The 15,057-nt window shown below is 42.9% G+C and overlaps 1 protein-coding gene across 1 annotated transcript; it reads right to left on the reverse strand.

Annotated features, from left to right (window-relative positions):
* Nucleotides 1-6,781: 6,781 nt before the first annotated feature.
* On the reverse strand, nucleotides 6,782-12,387 carry LOC134286488 (uncharacterized). The gene is made up of 3 exons (XM_062848103.1): nucleotides 12,241-12,387; nucleotides 7,927-12,165; nucleotides 6,782-7,507 (listed from the first exon to the last, which is right to left on the reverse strand). Exons 1-3 carry the CDS (start codon nucleotides 12,385-12,387, stop codon nucleotides 6,782-6,784), a joined length of 5,112 nt encoding a protein of 1,703 aa, XP_062704087.1.
* Between the last annotated feature and the right edge of the window lie 2,670 nt (nucleotides 12,388-15,057).

Genomic DNA, 15,057 nt, shown 5'->3' on the forward strand with positions numbered 1-15,057 from the left:
TAAAAGGTAACTATTTTGATACATGTATGTATCCTTTTTAAGTGTATACAGCAGCTATTGAACATGACCACAAAAGAATAAATTTGATTTAGGTATCTACTTCAAAAACCGTTTCGAAAAATCAGGCCAAACATTTCAATAGGTCCTATCTGCATTTGAGAGGCTCTCTTTGTTCACTTTCTCTTTCAATTATTGCAATGTAATGGTACACTTTTCAACTATTTTTGCAGTACAAATCAAGAGACGATTGTTTTGACCATCGTTCAATGCAAGGAGATAATCAAAATACAAATAAAAAGCTGAGATATTAACGAAAGAGAGGGAAACCAAAGAGAGCCTCTCTTCTGCAGATTGGACCTTTAGACATGTTTTGCCTGAAATGTTAAATTTTCATGGCCCCCATCTGGTATGCGGGGCACAATACCCGAGCAGGGAATGAGAACAAACCTATAACAAATTGATAACTCTTTTTGTTATTGATAACAAAATGAAATCAAAACAAGTTTTCGTTCCGAATTGTTTTTATTCAATATCAAATTGAGATATCATTTTGTTATCATTTCAAAATCCCAATTATAACAAAATTTGATTTCAAAAATTCAAAATAGGTTTAATATGCTTTATTAACATTAATTATATTCACAAAATATTTGTTAAATCTACTTAAATATTGACACAAAATTTATAATTTGCTGATTCTGGGTAATGGTCATGCTATTGATTTAAATTGGCTTGCACTTTAATAAGTCTTTTTTGGGTGACTGGTTATTATTGGCAGGGTTGTTCTCTTCGTTATGAGGGTTTTTTCATCGGCTAAATTGCCTGAAACTGGGTCGTATAGCTCAGCTTGGTTGGGAAACATTTGAGGTCAACGTTGAATTCAACAGGTTTCAAAAAGCCTTCCATTACGAAGAGAACAAAACCGTCCAAAATACAAAACTTTCCCATATAAGTTAATCACAACAGTTTCAATCTAAACATATTGCCAAATATTTTGATGTTTGAACTACTGGGTGATTATATCTCCAGTTCTATATTTTAAAACTGCACCATTCGCACTTTCGTAAAGAAATAACGAGAGTTTCACAGTAATCTAAATTTTCTCACACTTTAGGTCAATTGGTATAGTCATTTGGCATAATACTCGTTTAGCATAATATTCATTGCGCATAATTCTAAATTAAAGACAAATGAAGTTGAATATGGCCAACCGAAGTAATTCACGGTCATTCTACTGTTGAAGGTCACAAATTTTACCTTAATAAAGTTTTCCCGCGACCAAAATGATGAATCCCGTGATGTTTGATACAGTTTTGAAAATTACACAGATATTTATCATACAAGAAAATGATGACATTTCACTTATGGTTATGACAAACGGCCATTTTGCCAAACGACGATTATACCTTATGCCATTTGACCATTGTGCCAAAAGACTATGCCAAACGACATTATGTCAAACCCAATAGAATTAATGTAGTAAAATATTCTTCCAATGGAATGCTTTTTTTTTTCAAATGTCATCATTTTTCCGCGGGTAACGAGGGAAAGAGCTGAGAAGCCGAATGCGACTCAATTCCTTGCTCGATGTCATTCAATTTGAGTCCCGATGCCTGTGGCTCTGGGATGTCGTGAACATCTCCCACATTTGTTTTACTGCAGTGCATATAATCAGAAGGAAAAGCTGAAATATAATTATACCAAAATATTACTGTAAGGAGCACAATTCAAGCATAACTTTTCAATCCGACGTAACTCGAGAATGTAAACAAATCCGGGTTAACTGCTGCATGCATGATTCATAAAGCAAATTGAAGAACCCATATCACTATTTGATGATTTATTGCTTAATTTCTTTAACTAAGTATATTGTTCAAAACGACGTATCTCACTATTTTGATGTTTACAACTTTACTGATAGATACACCGTTTTGATATATGAGAAAACCAAACGACGTATCTAGCCAAAATCAAAAGTAACAGATACACCAAACTGGCACCATACAAAAGCGACGTATCTGGCATGACGTATCTCGAACCAACCCGGTGTATGTGTATTTTTGTCAAAATTCATTGTGAAAATGATATGGAATGAGTAGGTTTTGTTTCTTGCCTAGTGCGTGCTATATCCCTGGTGATGTTAAGCACGAAAAAACTTATGAAAAGTCTTTTTATAAAAAACTATTTTAGTGAAATGGTCGTCAACATTGACCATGAATTTACTCAGATCAGTGAAAAACTTAGATACGTCGATTTGAAAAATTATGCTTGAATTAGGGACTATAGGCAATACATGATAGCAGCATATAAGCAGGCGTAGAAATTCATTTAGATGTAAAACGTCAGTCAATGGTCTAAATTTGGTACGCACGGACGCTTGCCGGAAGGCGTCAGAAGGTATAAAAAGAAAGCATTTGCTTCATCAGATTACTACAATGTTGTCCTTTGACTCCAAATTTACTTTTCTTTGTCACTTCAATGTCTATCATTAATCTTTTAGTTGAATCATTATATACACTGAGAAAACTCAAATTATGATTTTCATAATGCCTTTCGTATGAAAAGGTAATTTGCTAGAAGAAAACAATTTCATACGACGCGTATGATTTCCATAAGCTTATTATGGAAATCATACGATAAAGATTTAATATTCATACGACGTGCGATGAAATTTCATACGACGCTCGTATGAAACTTATACGAACCCTCCTCGTGTGAAAAAAATCATACGTCTCTCTTATGAACGTCGCCCAACTCTCGCTCAGATAAAACAAGATGGCGTTCGAACAGCAGTTGCTCGAGAAGCTGAAAACTCCGGCCGATGCTTTAGCTATTTTCAAAGGTAAATAATAAGAAAAATGTATTCCATTTTATACTATCAAATTTAATACTTGGAATAGAGTGTGGAGTGAATACAGCGGCTCTTATTACATGGTCAAAAGAGCAGATTTTTGACGCGTTGTCTCAGGCGGAAGATGACTGGCGGTACGAAGTGATCTGGGAGTGGATTGCAGAGTGGCGTAAAGAAAACGTAAGTTTTATTGCGACATTTACGTAAACATGTACTAAATTTTCAATTTGAATGCTTTATAGAATCTATCCAACATATTAGTGTGACGAATACGATTCGGGAACCGGTCGCTGAAACACTCGCCGAAGACAACAACATCGGCGCAGAGGAGAAGACCTGTGGCCAACTGGATGCCGAGGCAGTCGAGAAACCGGAGGACACTGTTACCGAAACCAGCATTGTCGATCCAGCACACCAAGTTATCAATGACGACACGGACGGAACTGGAAGCTCGGAGGATCTCGCGGACGATCGCGTAAAAGCAGTTGCCCAACTCTGCGATACCGGAAAGGAGCTAAATCAATCAGCAGTAGACGGCCCGGAGGTTACCGTAGACAAATATAATAAAAGTAATTATCTGCAATCAATTTGGAAAACAAATTATGCCTACATTTATTTACTTCAGCTGGTTTCATTAGTGGAGTTAGGTGACACAGCTTGACTCTTATATCAAACGTGAAAAGGACATGATTGAAATTACTACACTGAAAAAATAAATCACATATCACATGGAAAATTTCCATTAGTTTGGCTATATAACTGTTATTGGATTTTCCGATGAAAATTTCTTTGGAAATTTCACATGAAATCGATACGGTATATGGAAAACATTAGGAAATCACATAACTTCTATTGGAAAATCACATAACTTCGCAAAATCTATGTGATATTCCCATAAAATTCAATGTATACGGGTATGGAAGCAGTCCATGTGAAAATCAGATGAAAACAATGTGAAAACTTTTTTCAGTGTACCATGTAATTTACACTGCGAGTCATCTCATTCGAAAAGAGACTTTTCACTTTGATGTAAGAGTCAACCTGCGTCACCTCGCTTCACTCGTGAAACCAGAACATATAAATATCATATTAAAATAAAACAAAAATTATACTTAATTGGTATGAAAGTCATACTATAATATAAAAAGATTCATACGATTTTAAAATAAAGATTATAATAGATATATATGGATTTCATATGATGCCTTTATGAAAAGCATACGGACATAGTATGAGGCTCGTACTATTATAATTTAAAGCCTATAACACATATGTATGAATTTCAAAAAGGCTTCGTTATGAAAACCATACGAATATAATACGGAGCTCATACTACTCTCCTGGCTGATTCTTTCATAGTGCTGTCATATGAAATGCATAATAAATTCTTCTGGTTATATTTCATAGTCGTTTCCTATGGAATTCGAACTTAATTTTTCCTCAGTGTAGTTATGCTGCATATCGATGAGGATATCATATCCGATTTCCATACATTTTCGTGTAGGATCCAAGTTAGAAATGACTATTTATGAAATGTTAATGTTACAATCGATAATACTACGCCATTAAGGACAAACATCTTGAAATACCGCTTCAAAGGGGCATCAGAACTTCAGACGCACATATCTCAAGAAACAAGCTTCACACAACAGTGCATTTTATTATTCTGTTCTTGCTCACTTGTAATAAGCTTAAAATGAGAAACTCAGGTGTGCTGGTTTCGTTTACGAAGAGATTTGTGCCCTCGAAATCGTGAGTAGGTGCCAAAGTGGGCCATCGTGGCGGCCATTTTGGGATTCTAACAAGTCTGTCCTTAATAGGGGTCATACTCTGATGATATCGTATCAAGCAAAACAAGTTTTTAATCACGAGATTCTTCTGATTTTAAAATAAAATCTCATTTAAATTTCTACTTATTCATATAAATTAATGCTTAATAAAATATCAAAATGAATACTAAATTTGTTATTAATTTTAAGTTATTACCCTATAAATATAAAAACTCCCTGAGAACTGCGTATGATATCAAGTCGTAAAATGTGGATAACAAAATGAGATATCAATTTGTTATCAATGAGAACTCATTCTGTTTTCAATTAGATATTCCAGTACATTATTTTGTTTTCATTTTTGTTATGTTAACACTTAAGTCATACAAAATGAAAACTCACTTTGTTATCAAAATTCGTGATATCTAAATAACTCAATTTGTTTTCAATTAGCTCTCATTCCCTGCTCGGGTAGACACCCCCATGGGGCAGTATGGACACCACAAGACTTTTGTGAGTTTAGTACACGTTTTACATCTAAAACTGTTTTTTGTAGCAAAACAACTTTTTCGGAAGAATAATACACAAACCTAGGTCAATTATGTGCAGGTAATTTCAATTCGGACAGTTTTGAATAAAGTTGTGTTTTTGTCCGCATATACAGCTGTGCGTAAAACAATGGTTTTCCACTGTTGACGTTTTTTTTGTCGAATTTGTTGGCTCATTGCCAATATGTATGAAACGTCGGGGTCGAGCCAGCAGAATCAGCCCTATGCCGAAATCTGCTAGCTACGCACACTTCACTACAGTCGGCTCACTGCCGACGACGATGACGAGATGACGATGGAATGGAGCTAGCAGTCCGTCTGCACATTGCCGACTACCGCTGCCCCAGCACACACTACGAAAACTCGGCTCACTGCCGACGATGCACTGCGGTGGCCCACTGCCACATACACACACGTACTCACCAGAACGACACACTGCCGCCGATGCGGACGACGACGCAGAGAGGTCGACGACGACGCGACTGTGGCAGTCCTATACACTCAGCGAAAAAAACTAGCGAAATTCATCGAAATACCCTATGAAAATTTGCTATAACTAATTCTTATGGATGACATATGAATACCTTATGCAAATTGATCGTGCTTGCTATGACAAATTTCATAAGATATACTTATGAAAAGAACGAAAAAATCTTAAAATGATGCAGACTGGATTCGATCCATGAACGTCGGGATCACCGAGCCCGTGTTTCATCCACACGGCTACCGACGCTTGAGAATATCATGTTGCTAAACATGAATAAAAGCCAAGCTGTGAGGCGATTTTACGTCATAGAGTGACCTTATGAAATTCATCCGAATCATTATGAATTATTTAAAGGTCGTTTCATAAGTTGGGCCTTATGGAAATCTTAAGGTTATTTGGCTGAGTGTACTACCACACACGATCACGAGGAGGACGAATGCCGACGCTGCTTGGTCGACACTGTGCTGGCTCACTGCTAACACATGCACACGATGACGATGATCACTGACGATGACGACTGTGCTGGCTCACTGCCAACACGACACGAGGTATCGCTGTGCTTGACTCGCACACACGATGACGACGACGACGACTGCCCACTGACGACGCGGTACAGTGCCGCGCTGCGCTTGGTGCCGAAGCAGAATAACTGTTTCTCGCTCACCCTGCGAGTAGCATCGCCTACCGTAACTCTCAAGTGGATGGCTCTGAAAAGAGCCTTTGGAAAATTAATTCTCGGTAGCGAGCCAAGATGCTGGGTGACGGAAACCACGACGAAATCGGACACCACGCAGCTGCACACTAGAACTGGAACTGGCCGGGCACTCTGATGGGCAGAATCTCCGTCGAAATGAGAACACAGGTTTTCACTTATAACTACACTTTACTTCTTCACTCGTCGGGTTACAAAATACTTCTGAGCCTACGGCTCGACCTACACCTGCTTTTATACAATGGCTCAATATTAGCTAGAATTTTGTGATTGGCTGAGTTTTCCTTGGTCCTGATTGGCTTGGTAGTTGACGGCACGAGGCGGTTGGCTGTACCTTTTCTCTCTTGCGCCTCTCGTAGCGTCTGTCGGCTGCCGGTTGGCATCTCGGTTGGCAAAACATGTTGGATCGTGTCGCTAGCGTCGCGCGGATCCGCCGATTCGCATCGACATCAAATCTTCGCTGTTGCGAACATCCTCCCCCGGGCGATCGATGCCGGAATCCTGAGGCCCCCCAATGTGACTATTGTCTTCTATTGGAAGAATTGAAATCTTAGTTATCGGTCGTCTATAAACAGCATTTCCCACCTTAATATCGACCACCCTTACAAGATTATCTTCCCCAGGGTAAACATGAACGATTCGTCCCAACTTCCACTGTTGGGGCGGAAGAGTCTTATCTTCCAACAAAACCACTGTACCTTGACGAATATTCGGGAAGCGAACGAAGTTCTTTCCCCTAGGCTGCAGACTTACCAGATAGTCGTGCACCCACGACTTCCAAAAATGTTCCCTCATCTGTTGCAGGTGCTGCCATTTCGACAAACGGTTCTGATTGAGGCCCTCATAGGAGGGTTCAGGAACGGCCGTCAACGGGCGGCCAATAAGGAAATGAGCTGGAGTGATTACTTCACCCTCAGCGGGATCGTCCGAATGCGAAAAAAGAGGTCGCGAATTCAAAATGGCTTCAACCTGCGTTAACAGGGTATACATCTCCTCGAAAGTTAACGGAGTTCCTTTGAGGATACGCTTCAGGTGATATTTTGTGCTTTTCACTGAAGCCTCCCACATCCCGCCGAATTCAGGAGCATCGGGCGGAATAAAATGCCAGCTGATTTCCTTATTCTGGCAAAACGTCTCGATCTGGTGGACAGAGGTATTCTCACGAAACAACAAATACAGCTCATGAAGCTCGGCTTTAGCCCCACGAAAATTGCTGCCATTGTCGGAGTGAATCTCACGGACCATTCCCCTGCGACTAATGAACCTTTGCAATGCAGCAATAAAGGCAGCAGTTGACATGTCCGAAGGGGCCGGATCACAACGTCCGAGGCCATATAGTCCCGGACATTAAGTCGCGTTTTTTTGCGAAATAACGTCCAAAAGTTTGGATGCGTCATAATATCCTATGTGCCTTCTTTCCTTGGACTTCGTGGCGTATCTGCAAGTTCGGACGTTATGCCCCGAAAAAATGCGCCATAAAGTCCTGGGACTTTGTGGCCTCGGACGTTATGATACTGCGCCATGTCCGAAACAAGCTCTAAGTGGAGAGACTTCGTCACCAAGCAAACGAACACACATAAATACGCCTTGACATGAACAGATTTTCGACCTGCTTGTCTGATAAGGAAGGGCCCCGCGTAATCCACTCCGGTGACCTCAAACGGTGCGTGTGGCGTTACGCGGCTTTGTGGCAAGTTGCCCATGTACTGCGCCACACCTTGTGGCTTCACCCGGAAACACTCCACACACCCCCTGGTTATCTTCCTTACAGCAGAACGAGAACCCAACAACCAGAAGCGTTGACGAAGAGCTGACAAAAGACCAGACGGACCAATGTGCAAATGTTCCAAATGATATTCGCGGATAATCAAATCGGTGAGTGGATGCCTTGGCAAGATGTATTGATGTTTGGCATCGAACGACATTCGTGACTTCTGAATACGCCCACCCACCCGCAAGGCTCCGTTATGCAAAAACGGGCCGAGAGCTTTCAACCTTCTAGACGGTTCTCCATTCTCGACTCTTTCGATTTCTTCAGGCAACGATTCGTGTTGAATCACTAGCACAATTGTATGGAGAGCAGATCGAAGCTCGGAGACGGATAGACAACTACTTTTTACACGATGCTCCGGATTCTTGGTACGGCAATTCTTCAGAAATCGCTGAACGTAGGCAAGAACACGTTGAAGTTTACGCAGGGATCCGAATTTCTTGAAGAGTGGAAGATCGTCACAATTCACTACGGGCATTGCCATGACCGAAGCTGGTTTCATTTCAGGCATCAAATCATCAGGAAGTTGATCAAGAACTGCTGATTCGTACCTCCTTGATTGGAGAAACGGAGGTCCTTCCCACCATAGCGAGTTTTCCTTCAAAGTGCCGGGGAGCTGACCGCGGGAGATTACATCGGCCGGGTTGTCCTTGGACCTGACGTAACCCCATTTATAGAGACCGCAGTCCCTTGATATCTCCACCACACGATTCTGAACGAATGGCTGCAATTTCGCTGGCGCCTTTTGCAACCACGAGAGGACAATCTGACTGTCCGACCAAAGAGAAACGGAGGAGAACTGAACTTCCAAAGTCGATTGAACCTTCTTGACCAACCTAGACAGCAGCACGGCTGCACACAGTTCCTTTCGAGGGATTGTCAACTCTTGAAGAGGGGCAATCTTAGACTTACTGCACAACAACCTGACGACACAGCGATCATTTGGGAGAATACTGCGAACATACAGGCAGGCACCGTACGCTATTCCTGAAGCGTCTGCGAACCCGTGTAGCTCAAGAGACTCATACGCGGGACCGGTTACTGGTCTCGGAATTTTAATGTCACGAACGGCTACGAGCGAATTACGAAGGCGTAACCAGTCTCTTAGGAGGTCATCAGAGAGAGACTCATCCCAGTCTATTTTATCAGCCCAGGTTTGCTGCATCAAACGCTTAGCTAGAACGGTAATTGGGGCGAGTAGGCCTAGCGGGTCAAACATTTTCGCTACTTCAGAGAATAGCTGGCGCTTCGTCACAGCTGAGTCTTCGGACGAAGCAGACTGACAGAAAAGAAACTCATCGCTCCTCGGATTCCACGTTAATCCGAGAGTCTTCATCACCTCATTTGCCGACAGATCATCAAGAAGAACAAGTTTCTCGCGCTCATCCTCAGGGACATCCTGAAGAATCGCTTCATCGTTGGCGCACCACTTATGCACCGGAAAACCACCCCTGGCTAGTAACGTTTGGAGCTGTTGACGACATTCAATGGCTTCTTGAATGGTTTTCGCTCCCGACAACACATCATCAACATAGCAGTCCTCTTGTATCACGCGGGCTGCAAGAGGAAAATCGGCTCCTTCATCGACACTCAGTTGAACTAGAGACCTGGTAGCCAAGAAAGGAGCAGCAGAAGTACCGTACGTAACAGTCACTAGCTCGAGAACCTTGACGGGATCCGTTGGGTTGGACCGCCAGAAAATTCTCTGCAACGAGGTCTGCTCCGGATCGACCAAAATCTGCCGGTACATCTTTTGAATATCAGCGGTGAAGACGAAAGGATGTAGACGAAATCTCAACAGAATTGACATCAAGTCGTTCTGAACGACGGGGCCTATCTTCAACACATCGTTGAGAGACACTCCAGACGGCGGTTTCGCCGACGCATCAAACACAACCCTTAACTTTGTGCTTGTGCTCGACGGCCTGTAAACTGCGTGATGCGGCATGTAGTACTTCAATTGTCCAGGGACATCGTGCGCCTCAACAACTTCTTTGCAGTGGCCGAAAGATTTGTACTCTTCGATGAAGTTAGAGTACTGCAGACGGAGCTCGGGATCCTTCAGCAACCGTCTTTCGAGAAAGAAAAAACGACGAAGGGCCAGTGAACGATTATCAGAGAGTTCGTGTACATTTTCGCGAAGAGGTAGTTTCACAATATATCTACCGTTAACATCACGCCTATACGAGCTACGGAACAATTCCTCACACTCTTCTTCTTCTCCTGTGGGAGTGGAACAAACTTCAACCTCCTCAATCTCCCAAAAACGCTTGACTGTCTCGTTGAGCGACTCGATAGCAACGCAACTCACCTGTGTGACATTGACCAAAGCCGGTGCCTCAGCACGGATTTCACCAGCAATCACCCATCCTAGCTCAGTCTCACGCAACTCGGGAAGACCCTCAGCAAGAACGATATGGCCTATCTTCAAGAGCTCAAAGAAATGACCCATCCCGATCAGTAAGTCTACCGTGGCAGGAACATGGAAATTAGGATCGGCCAGCTTGATATTGGAGGGAATATTCCACTCAGAAATGTCGATTGACTGAGACGGCAACGGATTTGTGATTTTCGCGGTGACCAAGCACTGAAGGATTGTTTGATAGTCGCTGTACTGCGAACGTAGACTCACATCGACCAGACAGTTAGACTTACTGCGGGAGGAGCTGACGCCGACGATATCGATATTCACAGGAAGACCATCAAACCCTAACTTTACGAACATAGAGGTAGAAAGCAAGTTCGTTTGAGCCCCACAATCTAGAAAGGCTCGGCAAGGCACAGGATGACCAGATTTATCGAGCAGATGCACCATAGCAGTCAACAACAAAACATTTGGGAGTGCAACGCTCTGCGAACACGACGAAGACACAGTAGCTGACTGAACAGAATCTGTATTCGAGGACTGCGGCGGATCAGGGACTGGCTTCTGAACGGCATCAGTCGGCTTCGGAGCCGACGCGGGTGGGCTCACACTTTGATCGGACTTGGTTCCATCATCGTGTAGCAAGGAGTGATGCCGCTTTCCACATTTCGAACAACGGTTTTTTGACGAACAATTGACAGAATTGTGCCCACAACGAAGACAGTTGAAACACGAACGAGATTCCTTCACCTTACTAACGCGCTCCGAGATGGATAGCTTACGAAACTCAGGACATTGATAGCTGAAGTGCGATTTTCCACAAAAACTGCACGACTCGTTATTAGCATCCGGCGTGGCCGAGTGAACTTTGACGCTAGCAGGCTTAACACTAGACTGAGACAACTTCCCTGGTTGAGATTTAGCGGAAGAGGGATTGTCGACCTCACACCGCTCCAAAACACGACACTGATCCTTCAGAAACAACAAAGTATCATCCAAATCGGGCAAATCACCATGATTGAGAGTACGTTCCCACTGTTTACGTGTTGCTGGGTCAAGGCAAGACACCAAAATTTTATTGATAATCAGTCCAGCGGTCGCTTCCACTGGCTGTTTCATGAACTTAAGACCCTCAATGTTTCGAGTACACGTATCAATCAACTCCCTCAGTTCCCTGTGAGATTCCCTGTTCATTTTCTTCATCCCCAAAAGTTCTGAAATGTGCGTGTCAATGATAATGCGAGGATTTTCATACCGTTCGTTTAAGATCGTCCACGCATGCTTGTAATTGTTGTCCGCCAAAGTTTTGGAATCAATGATCCCGGATGCGGCACCAATCAACGACTTTTCAAGATGGTGTAGTTTGATGGAATCGGAATCCGATCCCTTGCCGACGATGTCTTCAAACATCGCCTTGAAACGAGGCCAATTTTCATACTTCCCATCGAATGTTGGGATGGGAGCTTTAAGCGGTGCTTGTTGGATAATGATTCTGGAAGAATCGGATTGCGTTTGCACGACATTAGAATCACGAGGATTCTTTTGAAGAGCTTCCATTAAGCCTTCCAAACGAACAAGAGCATCCGTATGAATCCGATCAAACTCGTTCAACTTTTCATCTTGTTCATCGAGTTTGGCCGGAGGAACAAGCCTCAGCACCTCCTTGTGTAAAGCGGTATATTCCGCGTAATGGGTTTCTAACTTTTTAGAGAAAACTTTAAGCAAAGGCACACTCACCTGGGAGGGGTCGTCCTCCGCTCTCTCCAACGTGTTGAAGATTGCGGTGACCTTACCCCTTACCTGCCCACGCTGATGAACGAAGGTCTTCACATCTTCCATGGTTGGCTGCTGGCTGCTCTTGGTCGGTGAATGTTGCACGGACATCAGAATTATCGATGCGGGTAGATCGACAAATCACTTTTCGAATTTTCGGCTTTGCGAGGTTTCACTGTCACTTTCGGTTCATTTGGTTTTCTTAGCACACATCAGTTTCTCGGATCGGATCGGTTTCAGTTCTTCGTTTGTTCATAGCACTATTACATCCGATCACCGAGGAGAGTTCACACTTCACACTTGTTCTTTGTTGGACTGTATTGTTCTTCACACACTCATCCGGTTCCGATGGACCACACTATGTTGGCTCATTGCCAATATGTATGAAACGTCGGGGTCGAGCCAGCAGAATCAGCCCTATGCCGAAATCTGCTAGCTACGCACACTTCACTACAGTCGGCTCACTGCCGACGACGATGACGAGATGACGATGGAATGGAGCTAGCAGTCCGTCTGCACATTGCCGACTACCGCTGCCCCAGCACACACTACGAAAACTCGGCTCACTGCCGACGATGCACTGCGGTGGCCCACTGCCACATACACACACGTACTCACCAGAACGACACACTGCCGCCGATGCGGACGACGACGCAGAGAGGTCGACGACGACGCGACTGTGACAGTCCTTTACTACCACACACGATCACGAGGAGGACGAATGCCGACGCTGCTTGGTCGACACTGTGCTGGCTCACTGCTAACACATGCACACGATGACGATGATCACTGACGATGACGACTGTGCTGGCTCACTGCCAACACGACACGAGGTATCGCTGTGCTTGACTCGCACACACGATGACGACGACGACGACTGCCCACTGACGACGCGGTACAGTGCCGCGCTGCGCTTGGTGCCGAAGCAGAATAACTGTTTCTCGCTCACCCTGCGAGTAGCATCGCCTACCGTAACTCTCAAGTGGATGGCTCTGAAAAGAGCCTTTGGAAAATTAATTCTCGGTAGCGAGCCAAGATGCTGGGTGACGGAAACCACGACGAAATCGGACACCACGCAGCTGCACACTAGAACTGGAACTGGCCGGGCACTCTGATGGGCAGAATCTCCGTCGAAATGAGAACACAGGTTTTCACTTATAACTACACTTTACTTCTTCACTCGTCGGGTTACAAAATACTTCTGAGCCTACGGCTCGACCTACACCTGCTTTTATACAATGGCTCAATATTAGCTAGAATTTTGTGATTGGCTGAGTTTTCCTTGGTCCTGATTGGCTTGGTAGTTGACGGCACGAGGCGGTTGGCTGTACCTTTTCTCTCTTGCGCCTCTCGTAGCGTCTGTCGGCTGCCGGTTGGCATCTCGGTTGGCAAAACATGTTGGATCGTGTCGCTAGCGTCGCGCGGATCCGCCGATTCGCATCGACATCAAATCTTCGCTGTTGCGAACAGAATTTGTTTCGTCTTATGTCTACTACAGCAAACATTCGACCAGAAACATACTCAATTCGAAGAATTTGATTTGTTTGTGGTTTACATTTTGTTTTCCTCTTACCGTTTCTGCCCCGATGAGAGGAGAAATTTGTAAACTAGTTTTTTGATATTAAAAATAAGTAATTATAAACAAAATAAGTATGTTAATACAACTTATCTAATCTAATACGTTATATGTAGAGCTTTCAGTTTTCAATCGACTTGAAATCATTTTCTCATAAAACCTTATTTTAAATTGTATGAAACTTATAATTTTCATACACAAAAACGGAGGACACAACTTTTTTGTATAAAGTCAGATATAATTCTAATTTCGAATGTTCCTCTGCTGAGACTACATTGCAGATAAATGGAGTATATGCTCCCTGCATTGAAAGTACAAAAGAACTCGAATATATGAAAATATTGAGGGTGTCCATTCTGCCCCGGGTGTCCATAATGCTCCGCCTAACCCTACATAAAAACAAGGTTCCATTTTACGAGCCGTTTTCGTGAATTAAATTTTTACAGAGGGTGGCGTCCTAACACGTGAGTATCGAAAGCTGAAACACATCAATTAATCCCGCTGTTTTTATCATAGTGGTAAAGCACGTTTCCCGAGGTGCAATGCATGAAATGGTGACTTTAACCCTAAACCATAAACCACCACTAAGAGTACCACTAACGTTTTTTTTTTTGGTATTTGGTGTTTTCTAATTTTAATTTATTATGATTTGAACTTGTACAAAAAAATCCTTGGTTTGTTTTGATTAAAGCTCAGTTTCGTGTTCAAAAGGAATCGCTTAAGAAAGTTCTTCATCGATTCCTGGCAGAAACATTCCATGCGATCGAAGAAAAACGGTTTCTTGGGCGATTCAGGCACGGAATTTTCCATGTATCAAGATCGGCCAAAAAAATCCTTCTGAACTGCAAACAGCCCTTTATAGGGCACTGCATTGTTTTGATTTTGTATGGGATTTTGACGTTTCTTGGCCTTATTGTTTACAAAATTTCTGTAAGAGTAAAAGAGAAGGAAAGAATTTCATGCAGTGCCCTATAGGGCACTCTTACAGAAATTTTGTAAACAACAAGGCCACGAAACGTCAAAATCCCATACAAAATCAAAACAGTGCAGTGCCCTATAAGGCCGAGAAAACTAAACGTGGTGTCAAACATATTAGGGTAATATTCCAATTGTTGCACGGCTACAAACTCGCCTATTGTTGCACACTCCATGTTATTCTTATGAGGTGTGGAATAATTGGCGAATTTTTAGCCGTGCAACAATTG

Source organism: Aedes albopictus, chromosome 2, assembly GCF_035046485.1.
Source record: "Aedes albopictus strain Foshan chromosome 2, AalbF5, whole genome shotgun sequence".
Classification (NCBI taxonomy): domain Eukaryota; kingdom Metazoa; phylum Arthropoda; class Insecta; order Diptera; family Culicidae; genus Aedes; species Aedes albopictus.

Excerpts from the sequence above, each read along its gene's own strand:
- LOC134286488 (XM_062848103.1), bottom strand. The coding sequence starts at position 12,387 with ATGTCCGTGCAACATTCACCGACCAAGAGCAGCCAGCAGCCAACCATG. Across the intron at positions 12,166-12,240 it reads CGGAGGACGACCCCTCCCAG|GAGGTGCTGAGGCTTGTTCC; the intron begins GTGAGTGTGCCT and ends GCTTTACACAAG. Across the intron at positions 7,508-7,926 it reads TATGTGTGTTCGTTTGCTTG|ATCGAGACGTTTTGCCAGAA; the intron begins GTGACGAAGTCT and ends TCTGTCCACCAG.